Genomic DNA, 16738 nt, shown 5'->3' with positions numbered 1-16738 from the left:
GTTGCATAGAACTGTTGCATGACAGTTCTGAATTCCATAGCTGTTGTTGGGAAGTGGATGTCTTCATCCACATTAGAGCAAATTTTTACCAGGAACCGTGGGAGAATGCCATTGATAGTTGTCTGGGACACTTTTATAATATCTCCCATATGGCATTGAAATGTCCAAGATGCTAGTATACTCAGACTCGGGTCTACTTTATGTGCTCGAAGTCCGAGAATATCGAATACAATATTCTCAACATGAGTACACCTAAAGCGCAAAACATCGGAAATGTAAAAGGAAATCTTCGTAGGTGGAGATTTCCATTTACTTCAATGTAGTGTGATCTCAGAGTTGGTATATTTAAGTAGCGGGGGGTGTGGGGGCTGCAGGGGGGCTTGCCCCCTGCCTACACTAATTAAAATTTTTTTTTTGTGTGTATTTTTTTTTTTTGGACTTCGATTGTTTAATAGTTCAATGCATATGGTTCGATCCATATGCATTCGAGCTATTAAACTTTCGAGGTCCTAAAGTAGACCCCTCAGACTCAGGCACACTTTTGTTTCTACTGGTACTGGGTTACCCCGCAGACTGTGAGCATATATATATATGGCATACACTCATCCTGCACACAGCCTGCACCAGGCCTCTATCTAATCAGTACCTATCTATTTCCTGTTCAAAGAGATTGCCTAACTGTTCCCTGGCATGGCCTCTGGCTGTTTCTCTTCTGGGATGCATTTGCAGATCATCCTCTATTTTGGCTTGAAGTACCCAGCTTGCTTCAGTGCACTAAATGCAAGTTGCATGCTTTTTTTTTTAAAGTTATGTTTGTGGAATCCATAGGATCACTTAGGAATTTGTGGAATAAAATAGTATTAAAAGTAAGCACAAATGGCCTCTGTCGAGTGCTTTCAGAAAATTGTCGCCAAAGTTCTCTGCTGTATTTAAATTGCTTTGGGTGCACCTGTTGCTTTGAAATCCAGAGGATGAGTGCAGAATCTGCAATTATTCTACACTCAATAAATAATTACTTTGTATTGTTTTTAGTGTTCATTATAGAATCACATCCATTGATGATGCTCTGACAACTTACTTCAGTATGCTGTGTTGTCTGCAACCATTTTTTTGGAATTTGGCCCCCTGTGCATGGTATGAAAGCACTATCAGAATAATGTACACTGACATTTCTAAAGTCTGAGACAACTTCCTGAATCACATTCTTAATGCAAGTTTTCCTTTGCTTCCTGGTTGCTATTTTTAATTCTCCCCTTTCTTCTATATCCCTGTCTTTTTTCCTTTTACTAACATGCTCATTCTAATTTGTTGTCACAGATTTCTATGCTGTGTTTTACCCCTCTACCTTGTACATTCATATTATTTCTGCCCATTCTCTTCTCTAAAGAAATATATCAGTTTGAATGTATTACACATAGCACTTTGTGCAACAAAGACAATGCTTAACTGTCAATCAGACAATATGATTTTACTTAAATAACTGGGAGTTAACATATACGACATACTCATAAGCATGGAATGTAAGTTCTTACATGCTTTCGCTGGCTTTTGTCTTCTCTACTATACTTGAATCCAGACTTGTAGATATAAAGCTGCAAGGTATTTGCCTGTAAAAGTACAAAATGTAAAACTGATGCAACTGTTTACAATCATACTTTGTGCCTCAGTAACATAAACATGCAATTTAAGATAAAATGTTTGCTTTTTTAATAACAATTAAATACATAATACATTCATGTTAAATCTGGGAAAATGACAATATGCCAGTTTGTTAACAGAGATAACAGAAGTGTGGTGTGTGATGAAGAACCACTGTGGGAAGCTGCCAATCTCATGGCATGGTTTCAGTTAAAAGTTTAATAATTAACTAGTTTCTTGGCATGGAAAGATGTAAAATGGAACCTACTCTATGCCCCAGATGACCTGTGTTTGACTAGTAGTCCAGACACTGCAACAGACTGTTGGGAATGGAAAGAAGTGAAATGCCAAGGTTGGTTTGCTTCTTCTGGGTGGACAGTCACTAAAATCCTGCAAAAGGAGTACTACATGAGACAAGGCCCAGTACTGTTCTCCACTGCATGGAGACTAAAGGAGGTACGAGCCTGCTCATACAGTGCATACACTCCAGATGAGCATGCACTCCAGATGAGCATTGCTAATGTGCTGATGTTTGCACTTGGAAGCAAAATAGCATAGCCAGTCTTTGTGACTACTGGCCAACAGAAGAAGAGCAGTTAAGAGTATAAGAACACAAACAATCTTCATCAAGATGATAGCCTCTGTCTTGAATCTCCAAGTAAGATTCTTAACTGCCTTTAAGATTGCAGTTACTGTTTGGAATACTTATGCCTGGATGGTTGCCAGAGGAGGAGGTGGGGTGAAAGGAAGCTAACAAATAATTAATAATTATTATTATAAACATGCAAAGAAACATATTCACATGTGTCTCATTCCTGACAACTTCACTGCTATTGTTGAATACACATCTGCAGGATTAAAGATGGATTGGTTATGACTGCAATAAATGGAAGAGAAACTACACATCATTAAATACTTTTTAACCATATTTAGTCTTAGAGGACTAAAAATATAGAGTGTTTAAAAGCATGTGTTTTTATGAGAATTAAGTACTAATTAATGTATCAATCTTTCTGAAAATGCTGAATGAATATTATATGGATTGGTACAGTTTATTTAACACTGACAAAAAAAATTTCTCTGCAAATATTTTGTATTTTGCCCCAAAGTGGTGGCAGTCTGCATGCTTTGGTACAGAAATTTAAAGTACCAGTACTAATTAATATCAGTGTATTACAAGTAGATGACAGGAGAGTAATGGCAATGCCATTTTCACCAGATTTCAGGTTAATTTATCCATTCAGCAAAAGTTGTAAAGACTAAAAATCATCTCAAAACTACATGTACATTCCCAACATCATGCAGGTATAGGTCTTAATTTGAAAATGCATTTTTACACAACAATCATTGCTATTACAATGTCTTTCACCCTCATTACTAAATAATAGTAATACCCACTGGTTAATCAGGTAGGCCCACTGGGCATACAGTCCTTTTTCAGGAGTGACCTAGGAACAATGTCTAGTTAAGTGACTTGCTTAAGGTCACAGAGTAAACAAAGGGGGCATCAAACCCTGTACCGCAGGAGCTGCAGTTCACAGCCTTCACCCTCTGCACCAGCTACCAACCTGTCAATCTTAATAATATATTTAACATTACTTAATGCAGATCTTTGTGTGTGTTAGTTTACTTCCCTCTTTTCATTTGCATAATAAGTAAAATCTGGCATAACACTCCTTTGTATGGGAAGTAAAATCTGGGCTAACGCTCCTTTATGTAGTAACTAAAATCAAGGCTAACACTCCTTTATGTAGTAACTAAAATCTGGGCTAACACTCCTTTGCATGATAAGTAAAATCTGGCCTAGCATTCTTTTGTATGATAGTAAAATCTGGGTTAACACTTCCTTGTATGATAAATACAATCTGGGCTAATAAACTAATCATGTACTTCTCATGAACTGATAACAGTGTTTCAACAAATTCTATAAAATTAACAAAACAATTATTGACATTTTTAGATTTAAATACATTTGTTAACATATAATCTCATAGATCTTTGTATTAAAGACAATCTTGTAATGCACAAATTAAATTTTCATCTTCATTCATACCACATGAACACTTCCAAAACATTTTACCTTTACAAAGTAAATGTTTCAAAATGCTATCCCTTTGCATTTCAAAATCAAACTTGATAAATGTTCTCTTTACAATTGTTGTGTCTTTCGACTTTTTCCCGGTTAAGGGTCGCCACAGCGGAACTCCGGTCTGCTAATGATTGGCAGTAGACTTTTACAGGCCGGGTTGCCGGCCCTGATGCACAACCTTCAATGAAGGTACGCCCATTCATGCATGTCTCCACACAGAAGACGCTTTATCTGATAATCGAACAGGACATCGTCTTACTGTAAGGCGACAACGCTACCGCAGCACCACCACCGCAGTATATAAATGTTCTCTTTACAATCTATTGCCTAATTTGCAAATGTTCCATGTTACTGTTAAGACAAAATTTCTCGGCATATAGTTTTAAAAATGTAGCCTCTTTAACAAAATGTTAAATACCTTTAACATATGTTCCACTCCACTCTTGCATTAATTTCCACAAATATGAAACATACATATCTCTTAGTGTAATATTTTCCTCAAACAAACTCATCCAGATAGTTGCTTTCATCCACCTATTCTAAAAGAAAACATGTTTCCTAATGCCTTTCTCTTTCTGTCACAATTTCTCCTTACAAACTATCTTAATGATCTCATTATTACCCAAACAGGTCAGACTACTCATTTTGTCAAGTGCTAGGCTGTCTATTAAAGCCTGATTGCACACTTAACCAAATGTGTAAAACTTGGTAAATGACTTGGGTAACCACAATGCCTTCATCAATGTATTATATGCAGTCTTCAAAAACCCACATGCCTGAACCCCAAAACACATTTATTCTCTACAAAAAATCTGGGGACATACTTTAGCCCAGACTGACTTCAACAATGATACTGAAGTCATTCCACCTAAAATCTTGTCAATACATGACAATATATAATATATTTTTCATACATTGCTTTTAAAGCATCTATATTACATAATCAAATTTTTAAAAGTTCGAACGTTATATGGTCGACACCATATGACTGAACTTTTAAAAGTTTGAAAATGTAATAAAAAAAATAAATAAACCAAAGAAAAAACCTACCTGAATAGTTTAAGCAGGGGGGCAAGTCCCCCTGCACCCCCTATGTACGGGCTGCACCCCCACACCCCGTGCTCTTTAAATATACCAACTCCGAGATCGCACTACAGTGCAGAAAAGGGAAATCTTCCCATTCAACACTGTACGGAGATCTCTGTTGAAACATTCAAACTTTTAAAAGTTCAGTCATATGGTGTTAACCATATAATGTTCAAACTGTTAAGAGTTTGACAACGTGACGTAGACCCACTTTTAAAATGTAACATATTGAACCTATGTACAGTTCTTTACTACAGCTAACTTATATCTTCTAGTTTCAGTCTATACCTTTCCTCACCTTTCTACTTCTTTCTATATAATGCAACACAACTTGTGACTTGGAAATGCTCAGATGGCTTAGTGGTAAAGCAGCTCAGATGGCTTAGTGGTAAAATTGCTGTGGCTATGGTTTGCAGGGTCCTGGTTCGAGACTTGCAAGGGTTGACTATTTGGGGGGATCCACTTCAGATCCCGAGAACTACCGTCCCATCAGTCTGACGAGCCTGATCTGCAAGGCCATGGAACATATTATCATGGAACTTACAAACAAAGACATTGGCAGCCTTCAAACACTGGACCCCATCCAGTTTGGGTTTGTGAAAGCCCAATCTTGCCTCCTGAACCTGATCGACTTCTTCGAATCAGTCTCCAGAGCCGTGAACGAGGGTAAGGTGGTTCACACAGCAAACTTGGACCTCGCCAAGGCTTTCGACACTATTCCCCACTCTGGAATCACAGATAAACTTACAAAGCTGGGCATTAATCCCTACATCACTCCATGGGTTGCAAACTGGCTTACTAACAGAACACACACTGTAAAAGTAGCTAACTCCAAATCCAGCTCCAGACAAATGGCAAGTGGTGTACCACAGGGATCGGTCCTGGGACCACTCTTGTTTGGCATCTACTTCTCTGAAGTACAGGCCAACACTAAGGGTCTCTGGCTTACAAAGATTGCAGATGACTGTAAGCTGGGAGCCATTACTGAATCCCCAAATTATGTGGATATACTACAAAAGGGCCTTACCAAAATAGATGCCTGGTGCCAGAGCCATGAGCTCAAGATAAATGCCAAAAAATTTATAGTTGCCCTCTTTGGGAAAAAACACGTACTTGTGAACTACCACATAGGTGGCAGTACACTGTGCGATAAGAGACGTAGGGACATAGATGGACAGTGGTCTCACCTTTGATAACCACATAGCCACAACAGTTAGAAAATACTTCTATGTAGCACACCTCATCACTAAGGGCTTTTCATCCAGAAAAAAGGAGGTCATTGTACCTCTGTACTCATCCCTCATTAGACCCATTATAGAATACAATGCCCCATTTGGTATGCACCTCACAAGACATCTGCAACAACTAGAAAGGCTGCAGACATACCTCACAAAAAGAATCACAGGCCTAAAGCAGATGCCTTATGCTGATCGTCTAAAGAAATTCCAGCTATACTCTGTCGCATATCGCCTACTCAGAGGCGATCTCTGCCTAACATACAAGGCCATGTCAAACCCAGAGTTGTTGAACATGCTACACTTAAAGAAATCCCAATCTCTCCGAGCCGCACGCTCCAGGAATCTTAACCTTGTCATAACGATGAATAGAACATGATGGAGGGATAGGTCCCTGACCCAGAGACTCCCAATACTCCGGAATAGGCTGCCTATACATGTCAGGCAGAGCGCCTCAAGGACCCTCTTCAAGAGGAACCTTGACAATTGGATAGGAGATAGGAAATTCACTCCAGGATCACATCAGTAGCCCTGCTAGACAGGGGTCCAGGAAAGTAAATATTTGTGGGAAGCAATAGCCAGGGAATTGTTATGGCTAAGCTTGCATAGGCCCCAAGGCCAATAGCCTAGTACCTAGCTATGAACCTGTGAACCTATATGAAGATCATGCACAGTCATACTTTTCTCTAGACAACATATCTGTCTGTCTGCCTGTTTAATCATTTGTAAATCTTATATATATGTACAACACATTGTCCACAATTAAGACATTGCTGCTAGCTTTCAATAAATCTTTAACACTGTTACAGATATAAATAAGAAAAAACATCCAGGAAATCAAAACATACGCCTACCTCACCTCCTTCATATTTGCATGTGAAATGGTTTTATAGGTCCATATGTAAATATTAGGCTGTGTTCAAAGTATTACAAGTCTAACCAAACATTAGACTCAAACCCTGTACAGTGTATCTGTGAGGGTAAGACCTCCCTACAGTATGCAAATCAGTCTGCAAACTATTACACTCATAGCTAATAACCAGAATGCAACCAGTGGTGAGAATCATACCCTGTACCTCATGTCTGTGAGGTAAATACCTTAACCATTATGCCAACCCAATCTTTTATCATACATCTTTACTTGTGCCTAAATTCATCTACACATCATAGAGTGAAAATTTCAACAAGTTGTCTCAGAAGCCCTCATAATTGTATACAATATAACCATCATTAAATTATAGAAAGCCATATCTAAGTCTGCAAAAAGCAGTTACAAAGCCTGTTCACAAATCCATGAATACATTTTCACTATTACATATATATATATATATATATATATATATATATATATATATATATATATATACTATTCGCTGACAGCCCATTTCACTGAAACCCATTTGGTCGACAGCTCATTTCATTGACAAACATTCTAGGTGGGGGGCTGCGCCTCCCACACACCCCCAATGTGGGGGGCTGTGCCCCCCACACACCCCCAACTATATATAACAACTCCACAGTCGCACAACAGTGGGGAGGGGGGCAAATCCCAGGTTTTTGCCTTGAATACTTTTGTCAATGAAATGAGCTGTCGACCAAATGGGTTTCAGTGAAATGGGCTGTCAGCGAATAGAAGTAGACCCATATATATATATATATATATATATATATATATATATATATATATATATATATATATATATATATATATATATAGCTTTACATCTTTTGTATTTATTTTTGCAGGTCTTGGTTTATTAGTATTTACCCTGTTGAGATTACTTTTGAAGTCAGGGGATTTGGGTTCACTTCTTTGGCCTAGGAGCTTCTTCTCTTGTTAAGAAGTTTGTTGATGCAGGGTTTTATCCAAAGACAATTCTTGTTAAGCTTAACATTGTATTTGTGAAGAATTGGGAGATGAGCTTCATTCCAGGAAGAGAGGAGCTTCAAAGCAAGAGATGAGGTGGGAACAAGAACTTTGGTAATGTAAGTGACTATTTTAACTGCTAAGTCCTCATGGGGCATGGAGCTTTTAAATCTTATTTGGCTGGTAAATATTTCTAGGAATTTAGCCTTGGAAAAAGACTTTGAAGATAGTGGGAGATGAGGGTTTCATAGCCTGTGATCTTACGAAGAAGCTTATGGCACTGTGAACGGATTTGAACATGGATGGAACAACTACAGGCGTAGTGCATAATGGTGATATTTTTGTGAAAATATAGTAGATTTGAACACCTAGCAAGGGAGGGCACTAATTGGAATGAAGATGTTGTACTGATAATATTCAGGAACTGCTGTGTGTATTTATTTGTCATGTAATTTAGCCAATCTAAGCGAAACCCCAGAATGTCAAAACAAGGAGTTTCAAAAAGTTATAGTTGGCCAGCTCTCATGAAGCCAACGGCTGACATCAGAATGTTCACCCTGTCTAGCCGTTCTTACAGTCTTCCACTGTGGTGCGGTCTCGATGTTCACCCTGTGTAATGTTATCACAGTTTTCCACTGTGGTGCAATCTTTGTGTTGGTATATTTAAGTAGGGGGTGTGGAGGGACAGCCCTCACTTTATTTTGTCTGTCGGTTTTTTTTTTTTTTTTTTTTTTTGGGGGGAGTTGTAATAGTGTACAGTACATTTTCGCTGTCAGCCATTGTTTGGGGAGGTGTATGATTGGATGTCATAGATGACAGGTGTATATGGGAAGTATAATGGTAAAATAACGTGGGGGGGGTGGGAATTGGGAGTAGAGTAGGGGAGTGAAGCAAAGTTCAGCATAGCGAGCTCTCCAGCCTTGGGCTGTTCATTACAGAAAGATTTATTGCTGATTTTCAGCAACTGGCATGTAGGCAAAGAGTAAAACGAGTCTTCTTTCATTTACTGAATGCAGACTCCAGGAAGGAAGAGGTTCAAATTAATTGGTTAATACTCTGTACAGTAACAGTCAGGTGAGTGTAAGGACTACTCCTTTATGACAAAATGTCACAGCCACTTTCCAGCACAGAGAAGGCATGCATCTGACTAGCTGAGGTTAATATATAGCATTCTATGCAAAATTATACAATCATAATGAAGCTCATCAAAAATAACACAAGGGATCTACAGTCTGTTAGATATGGAACAGTAAATGTTTGTTCAGGACAGATCTTGCCTTTTGAATTTTGCTTCCTACTTTGAAGAAGAAAAAGCAGCTTCTGATGAAGATCTGAAAGTGCACATTGCTTGCACTGACATCGCTAAGGCATTTAGCAGTCTCCGACATAAGGAAATAAGTAACAAATCCAAAACATTAAACATAAACTCATACTTTACTGAGAGGGTAAAACTAGTTAAGTAATAAGAAATAACTACATCAAGATGGAGCAGTACTTGTCTATCTGGATGAAGGTTACGAGTAGTGTCTCACACAGTGTCTCACTTCTATTTGGACTATTCTTAGACAGAAAAGTAAGAGACAAGCAGACCAGTCCTCTGTTTTAGAGGGATGAAGCCCTGACTACAGTGAAGGTGACACATATTCAGTTAGCAAAATGGGCATCATAGGAACAGGTAAAGGAAGGATTAAAAAAACAAACCAAAAGATTATCCACAACCAAGGCAGTAGAAACAAATGGACCCAGCAGTACCATACAAAAATTAAACACTTTCGTCAGACTGTAACACTGACTTCATCAGAATTCTGATTATGCCTATATTACAATCTGACAAAAGTGCATAATTTTGTTTTTCTAATAAATTTGTGTGGTAGTATTGGGTCCATTTATTTCCACAGCCTTGATTGTGGATTCAAGGGAGGATTACATTGAGTGATGAGGAACAGCACATTAATTTTGTGTGGAAGAGCCTCTTAAACTCAAAGCACTGGCTGACAACAGCTAGTGTTGGTTGGTTGCATTGCCTACTTATTATTTCACATTAGCTTTCACTTTCTGGTTGAACTATCCTCAGCAGAGCCATGGAAAGGGGGAAGCATGTATGTGATCATATATGCCTGTTCTTTCTGAACAGGTAGCAACTCAAAGTCAAAGTAAACTTTATTGTCACGCAGCCATTCAATCCATACAGCAAGTGCACAGCTGAATGAAATTATGTTTTGCTAACACATAAACAATATGCATAATGACAGCAACAACAGCAAAAACAACAGAGTCCAAGCCATCCAAAGGCATAAAAGCTACAATAACATTGCTCTGCCCATCCCAGTGACAACTTCAGTGACCACAGCCATCCTCACCATCTACACCATACACACTGGTGCCAAGCCATCCTCAATGCCAGCAATGTCCCAAGTTCTAGTCTGTCCTCTCTGAATTCATTCCAATCCCTCTACATGGACTCAGCACAACTGCCACCACCTGAGGCCCGAATAATTACAGTGGCCACAGTAATCCACTCCATCCACACCTAGATCATTAGCTCCATCCACCAACACCAGCAATGTCCAAAGTCCTATACCAGTCCTTCAACTCAAAAGAATCTAAACAGAACCAACAGAACCCAAAAATCCACAATCAGGCTGCAATACCCACACTAAGTGCAACTGCCGCCATTGAAGGCCCAAAAATTACCACAATCAGCTCAATGGCCTCTGAAAGACCAATGATCCTCAAAACGCAAGGCAATCCAGCAGACCAAGCAGAAAAACATCACAGCTGCAGACACCATGAACTGGACCAGCCAAACTACTCACAAATGGATGACAAACTGACAGACACCACACAAAAACATGAAATGCACATATGGAGCCAGAGTAGCTGCAGCCACACAGGGTGCCTCCATCTTAGCCAAATAAGTAACTTAGTAACTGCAAGTTACTAAGCTGTAGCTAGCTGTGGGAGGCATAGTCACTCCTTTGTACCTGAAGTTGGGCCAGTTCCTACCACGGGAATCTTGTTATGGGAGGAATGTATGGGCATTGCGCTCCTGCCTAGCCAGGAGGCTCCTTGCCTGTGGCCCTGATGGAATGAATTGGATGAATGGGTTATGGTAGAGGAGCTTTTGTCAGGTCCTGGGGAGGTGGGAATAACAGAAGAAAAGAAAGCCATTAATGGGCCAAGGATATCTGAATTCACCGATGACCCAAACAGGTAAAATAAAAGATACTGACATTCTCCATGATAGTCTTCAAAAGTACACACCTGGTACAGCAGTAATGACCTCATCTTTAATGTCAGTAAATGTAGCATCATGAGATTTGTTAAAAAGAACATACATTTTGTTTACAAAATAAACAGTAAACATATGATGCTACCACTAAAGATCTAGAGACACTGCTAGACAATATTTTAAACTTTAACCAATGCATATATATATATATATATATATATATATATATATATATATATATATATATATATATATATATATATATATATATATATATATATACCAAAGCCATGAAATGAAAGTACTTTTTATATGATAGATTTGCAATGATATTTACATCCTAGATAAGAGTAAGACTTATGCCAGACGTATTACAAGTTCATAGCAGCTAAAAACTTCCCAGGCTGTTTAATATCTTCCCCCAATGTCATAGTGCAAGTCAGTGTGAAGTCTCTCCAGGTCTTCAGTATGATTCCCTAAAGAGATGAGTTAGAATCAAAATGAGTACAGAAGGAAGTAGGACTAGACCACCTATACCAGAATCGGGGAAAGGCTGATGGATATGTTACAAAGGCTGGACTTAGTCTTACATATCTATTATTATGGCAATTATAAAATGTTCATATTTGCTAAGTGAAAGTCCATCTAACATAACACCAGGACAGCATCCTAACTAAAACCCTCCTGGGTAGATAGCCTCATGGGAGTATCACCCTAATAACAGTGGCCACAGAGGAAGACCTGGACCTATACATGACATGTAGCTTATAGTGTTGTCAGAATGTTTTAAGATAGGACCACATAGCTACTGCTGCTGATGTTATATCTAAAACATTGAGGAAATGAAGGAAACTATATTCTAGCTTATAGAATAACGGAGACTGCTTTGGCAAATTTGGAAAAGAGCAGAAAAGATGAAAGCCTACACAATAACAGGAATATTCACTCTACAGAAGGCTGTTCCTAGCATGCCCTACAATACCCCAACATGCTCAGCTAAGTGACGCAAGCGAGCATGCGATTGTGCTGACAGGAAACACCTCCATTTTTTTATTATGTGCTTCTCTCTCATTTTCTTTCTCTCTTGCTCTCTTTCACTCTTTCTGTCTCTCTCTCTCTCTCTCTCTTTCACCTGCCCACCTAAACAAGCAGCTTCATCCTTCTACAAAGCCACAGAGTCACCACTGGTTTACATGACTAGAAGCACCTTCAATACCCTCTCCTCACTACTGCTCCCCCTGACAGAGGTCGGCAAGCAGACCTGCCATTCCTCTACCCCCATCCACAGCTACTGCAGAACACAGGCTTATAAATGAACCCAGGTCATCTAAGTAGCAGTCAGGGATTCACTTCCCTGTGCCACAGACCCAAATGCAGCTAGAATTGGTTAGGGGTGCAAACAGGTTGAAGCAAGGCTTGTCTGACAAAAGGAATAGCTTGTAAGTCATAGAAAGGCTGAAAGACTGGTCTTGGAGTATTAGTACATACTGACTTATTATATCTGTTATAGACTTGGCCTTATCCACAGATCAATACCAGACTGTTGTGGCTTCTTAGCACATGGAGTAAGACAACATCCCTACTTGTTTGTGGGTGTACCAAACCACTCCCATGATGTTTGACTGGATGGCAATCACATACTGTGGAAGGGGCCTGACAGAGTGAGAAGAACTGCCTTCATTTCCAGGATGTTGATGTGGATATCTGAGTCAGAGTATGCTTATTTATATCTATAAAGGAAAACAAGAAAATCAGGAAATTGTTGCAGTAACAAGGAAATGAATCACAGTCTAGAATGATCTCAAAGTAGTAAGTTGGCCAGAAGTAACTATTATTAATTTACCTAGTTATGAAATGCAAAAACATTTAGATGCTGTGTCAAAGAAGTGATTAATATTTCCTACAACTTGGTGTCCCTTCAACCTTAATATGACTATTACAGTGTTGCGTTTTGTAAGAAAACTGCATTCAAGATATTTGTCCTTAATAAAAGTAAAGTTAGTGAACAGACAGATACAGAAGACACAGTAGCTTTGGATACTTGCAGAAATGAGGAAGGTTAAGATGACAGTCATCTAAGTATAAGTATGATATTATATGGAATGTGTTGAGAATGACAGTGAAAAATGGTGATAAATAATTTCACAGGCTATGCAAAACTGCATGTAACTGACTTGAGAATAAAGAGCAAATTGCTGTCATCAAAATTGAATTTAATCTTAGTGATACTTGAGCAGGTAGTACTAAATGAAATAATAAAGACATTACAAATTTTGAAAAATACAAGAATAATATGCAATGCAATTGTACTTGTCCACAATAGCAAGCGATACAGAAATTTAAGGAAGTAACTCATCAGTGTATGCAAATGTTTAGGATTTATGATCAGATGGGTAATATTGTGATAATTCAATTCAAACTTTCAAAGTAAACTTTATTGTCATTTAGGACAACACATGTGTAGCCTGAACTGAATGAAATGTCATGCATCAGCTCCTTCTTGAGATTACAAACTGAAAGTAAAGCAAAACATACAAGTAAAACAATGAACACAACTAACATATACAATTCTACCCCTAGTACCCATAGAAAACGGCAGAAAAAAATTTGAATACTTAGATACAGAATAAATATACCCTCCCCTAAGTTACAGTAACTGCCCCATTTAAATAAAAGACACATTACAGATTGCACCTTGCCTAAGTTGTCTATACTTGATAGGGATAATATAAATAAATATTGCATTTGGAATTCGTGTGGCAAATTATATAGGTTTACCATCACATTATCGAGGTGCATATCTGTGACAGCAGATGTGCGAAAGTATATTTTCAATGGTTCGTATTAGTGAACCAAAAGATGTTGAAGACACAAAAGAGCAAATGCCAATGTGCATTCGCACTTATGTGAGTTTGGCATTCTGAGTGGAGATCGCACTACAGTGAGGATCGGGACATGTACCCATTCCTTCACTGTAGTGCATCCTTAGAGTTAGTATATAAAATCAACAGGGGTGTGGGGTGCAGAGGGGCTTTCCCCCTTGTAAAACATGTTTTGAATGGCACCGGATGTTGAGGTAAGTTTGAAAAAATGTCAACAGTTCAAATTCAAATTATTGACACTTTTTTGATTCATTCCTCTGATCTTCGCTAATGTGAATTTTGGCAATGTTTTTACTTTCACAAAACATTTTCAAAATTGTGATGGTAAACCATTTAATAAACACACACACACACACACACACACACACACACACACACACACACACACACACACACACCTACACAGACACACACACACACACACACACACACACACACATATATATATATATATATATATATATATATATATATATATATATATATATATATATATATATATATACACTCTGATTCTTTCTCCATTTTATTTAGGTGGGAACTACTGATCAATATTTTTTGTGTTTTTATTTGATTGGTCTGAGGGTTTATCTTTAGAAAAGTCTTTCATCTTGCCGTTATAAAATAATTAATTTTGAAAGATTCTGCTCTTTTTTGCCTGGCTGTTCACCTGGCTACAAGATTTGGAGCGCTTCTAAGACCATATGGAAATACAAAGATGATATAAGTATATTGTTTCGCACTTGCTCTGTTTCAGTGACATTTAACATTCCTGTGCTGCATTTATTTACTGGCCTGCACTTGTTAAAGAAGTTCCATCTGCTTGTTACTGTACTGCTCTTAGGTTGTTGTTTTAACAGTATTCTGCAAAGACTGTGTTTTGTGAACATACCTCAGGGTTAGTAAACTTTACTGCAGGAATCTTTTTCTGTTCTGATTCTGTCTCCATTTTATTTTTCCCACCCACCTGCCCAACTGTTGTTGTATTCTTAAAACTTGGTAGCTTTTGAGTTACCCGCCTGTACTATAAATTTTATATTGGACACTCCTCCCAGTCCCATCACATCAGTTCACTCTACTGAGTACAGTGAGATGTTTTGGGAAGGCCCACCACCTATTTTCTTAACCTTGAATTATCTTCTGTTTCTTCCCGTCCCACTTAACTAAAAAATACACTGTATTCATCCAATTTTATTGTATTTGTGTCTCTTCCTACTTTATTACTTTCTTTTGCTTTTGATGCTTGCTCTTAATGTATTCAATTGCATTTATTCTGCTGTATTTAGTACTGCCTGTTAGTAGCCTGATTAAATTCTGTTTGATAATCTAAGTGTCTGAGTTTTGGTTTAAGAACTTGAGCTTCAGGCCAGTTATTTTACATTATGAAGTTTGATGTTCTACACTCCTGTGGGAGGAGAGGGTAGCCTCTGCCCTTCTGAGCTGGGAAATACTGTGTGAAGGCTTAATGTACCTGTTGTTCTAAGTGTCTTTGTTCCAGTTTAAACACTTGGGTTCCAAACCAGTTATTTTACATTAGGAAGACTGGTGGTCTAAACTGTTGTGGCAGAAGAAGATAGCCTACACTCTTCTAAGCTGGGAATTGATGGTTGAAGGCTCATTGCATTGTGTCTGTTATTCTGCAAGTGTCTTAGGTCTGGTTTAAGTATTTGGGCTCCAAATCAGTTATTTTACATTGGGAAGGTTGTGATCCAGACATTTGTGGCATATGAGTGTGGCCTACACCCTTCTAAGCTGTGAATTTCTGGTGTAGGCTTATTGTGCCTGTTATTCTAAGAGCCTTTATTCTGCTTTAAGCATGTGGGTTCCAAACCAGTTACTTTCCATTAGGATGATTCATGGTTTAAACTCTGGTGGGAGGAGAAGATAGCTTACACCCTTCTAAACTGGAAATTGTTGGTTGAAGTCCTATTGCGTCTGTTTTCTGAAGTGTCTTAGTTCTGGCTTAAGCACTTGGGCTCTAAAACCAATTGTTTTACATTATGAAGGTTTGTGGTCTAGACTGTTGTGGTAGGAGAGTGTGGTCTATACCCTTCTCAGCTGGGAATTGCTGGTGAATTGCTACTTTATTTAAACTGTTTTTTGCTGCTGTGACTATGATTTTATGCTATTTGAATTTCTAATACTGCTGCATTTTATAGCATAGGCTAGTTTCTGACTTGCTGAATCTAGACTGCTTGATATCAACTGAGCACTAAAAGGAGCTCTTCACTGAGATACTGAAATATCTGAGACATCCGTTGATTCCAACTAACTATAAATGCCTGTTTTTCTCCTATATTGCACTTTTAATTTGGATTTGCATTTTACTGTCTGTTTGAATTGTCTGAACTGATTTTGGCCACATTTTACTGTATACAGTACTAGCTCAGCTATGGCATAGCCCAGTTCCAGGCTTTCTGTTTCTGGGTCTGTTTTGTAACTTCTGAGCTTCAAATTCAAGCCATCTTTGTTGGTGAAGGCCCTTCTGCACCCTTGTTGGTGAAGAGTGCTGTCTGGGTCCCATCTAATTGAGGGTGGTTGGTCTAGAGCTCAAAGAGAGCATCCCTATTGGTTAATATGAGTTAAAAGGGTTATTTCTTGTTTCACTTAAGTCCCACATTTGTGCTTGTTTGCATATAGCACACCATCATGCACTGCCGCATACTGGTAGGTATGACTGGTGGTTATAGATGCAAATGTTTTGCTTGT

General features: G+C 38.4%; 1 protein-coding gene across 2 annotated transcripts in view; it reads right to left on the bottom strand.

Moving 5' to 3' along the window:
• The window catches only part of LOC122788120 (alpha-2,8-sialyltransferase 8F-like), a 719095-nt gene that overhangs the window by 471102 nt on the left and 231255 nt on the right, over positions 1–16738 (bottom strand). Inside the window, exon 3 of one of the 2 annotated variants that reach the window (XM_044055059.1) lies at positions 1533–1607. The exons of the other annotated variant lie outside the window; for it this stretch is intronic. Within the exon in view, the coding sequence (XP_043910994.1) occupies positions 1533–1607 (75 nt within the window). The remainder of the gene's footprint in view (positions 1–1532; positions 1608–16738) is intronic. 2 annotated transcript variants of the gene reach the window in all.

Source organism: Protopterus annectens, chromosome 13.part0 (assembly GCF_019279795.1).
Source record: "Protopterus annectens isolate FY-2018-M chromosome 13.part0, PAN1.0, whole genome shotgun sequence".
NCBI classification, from domain to species: Eukaryota; Metazoa; Chordata; order Ceratodontiformes; family Protopteridae; genus Protopterus; species Protopterus annectens.
The sequence above is the reverse complement of the archived record's forward strand: the minus strand, read 5'-3'. Positions and strand labels throughout refer to the sequence as shown.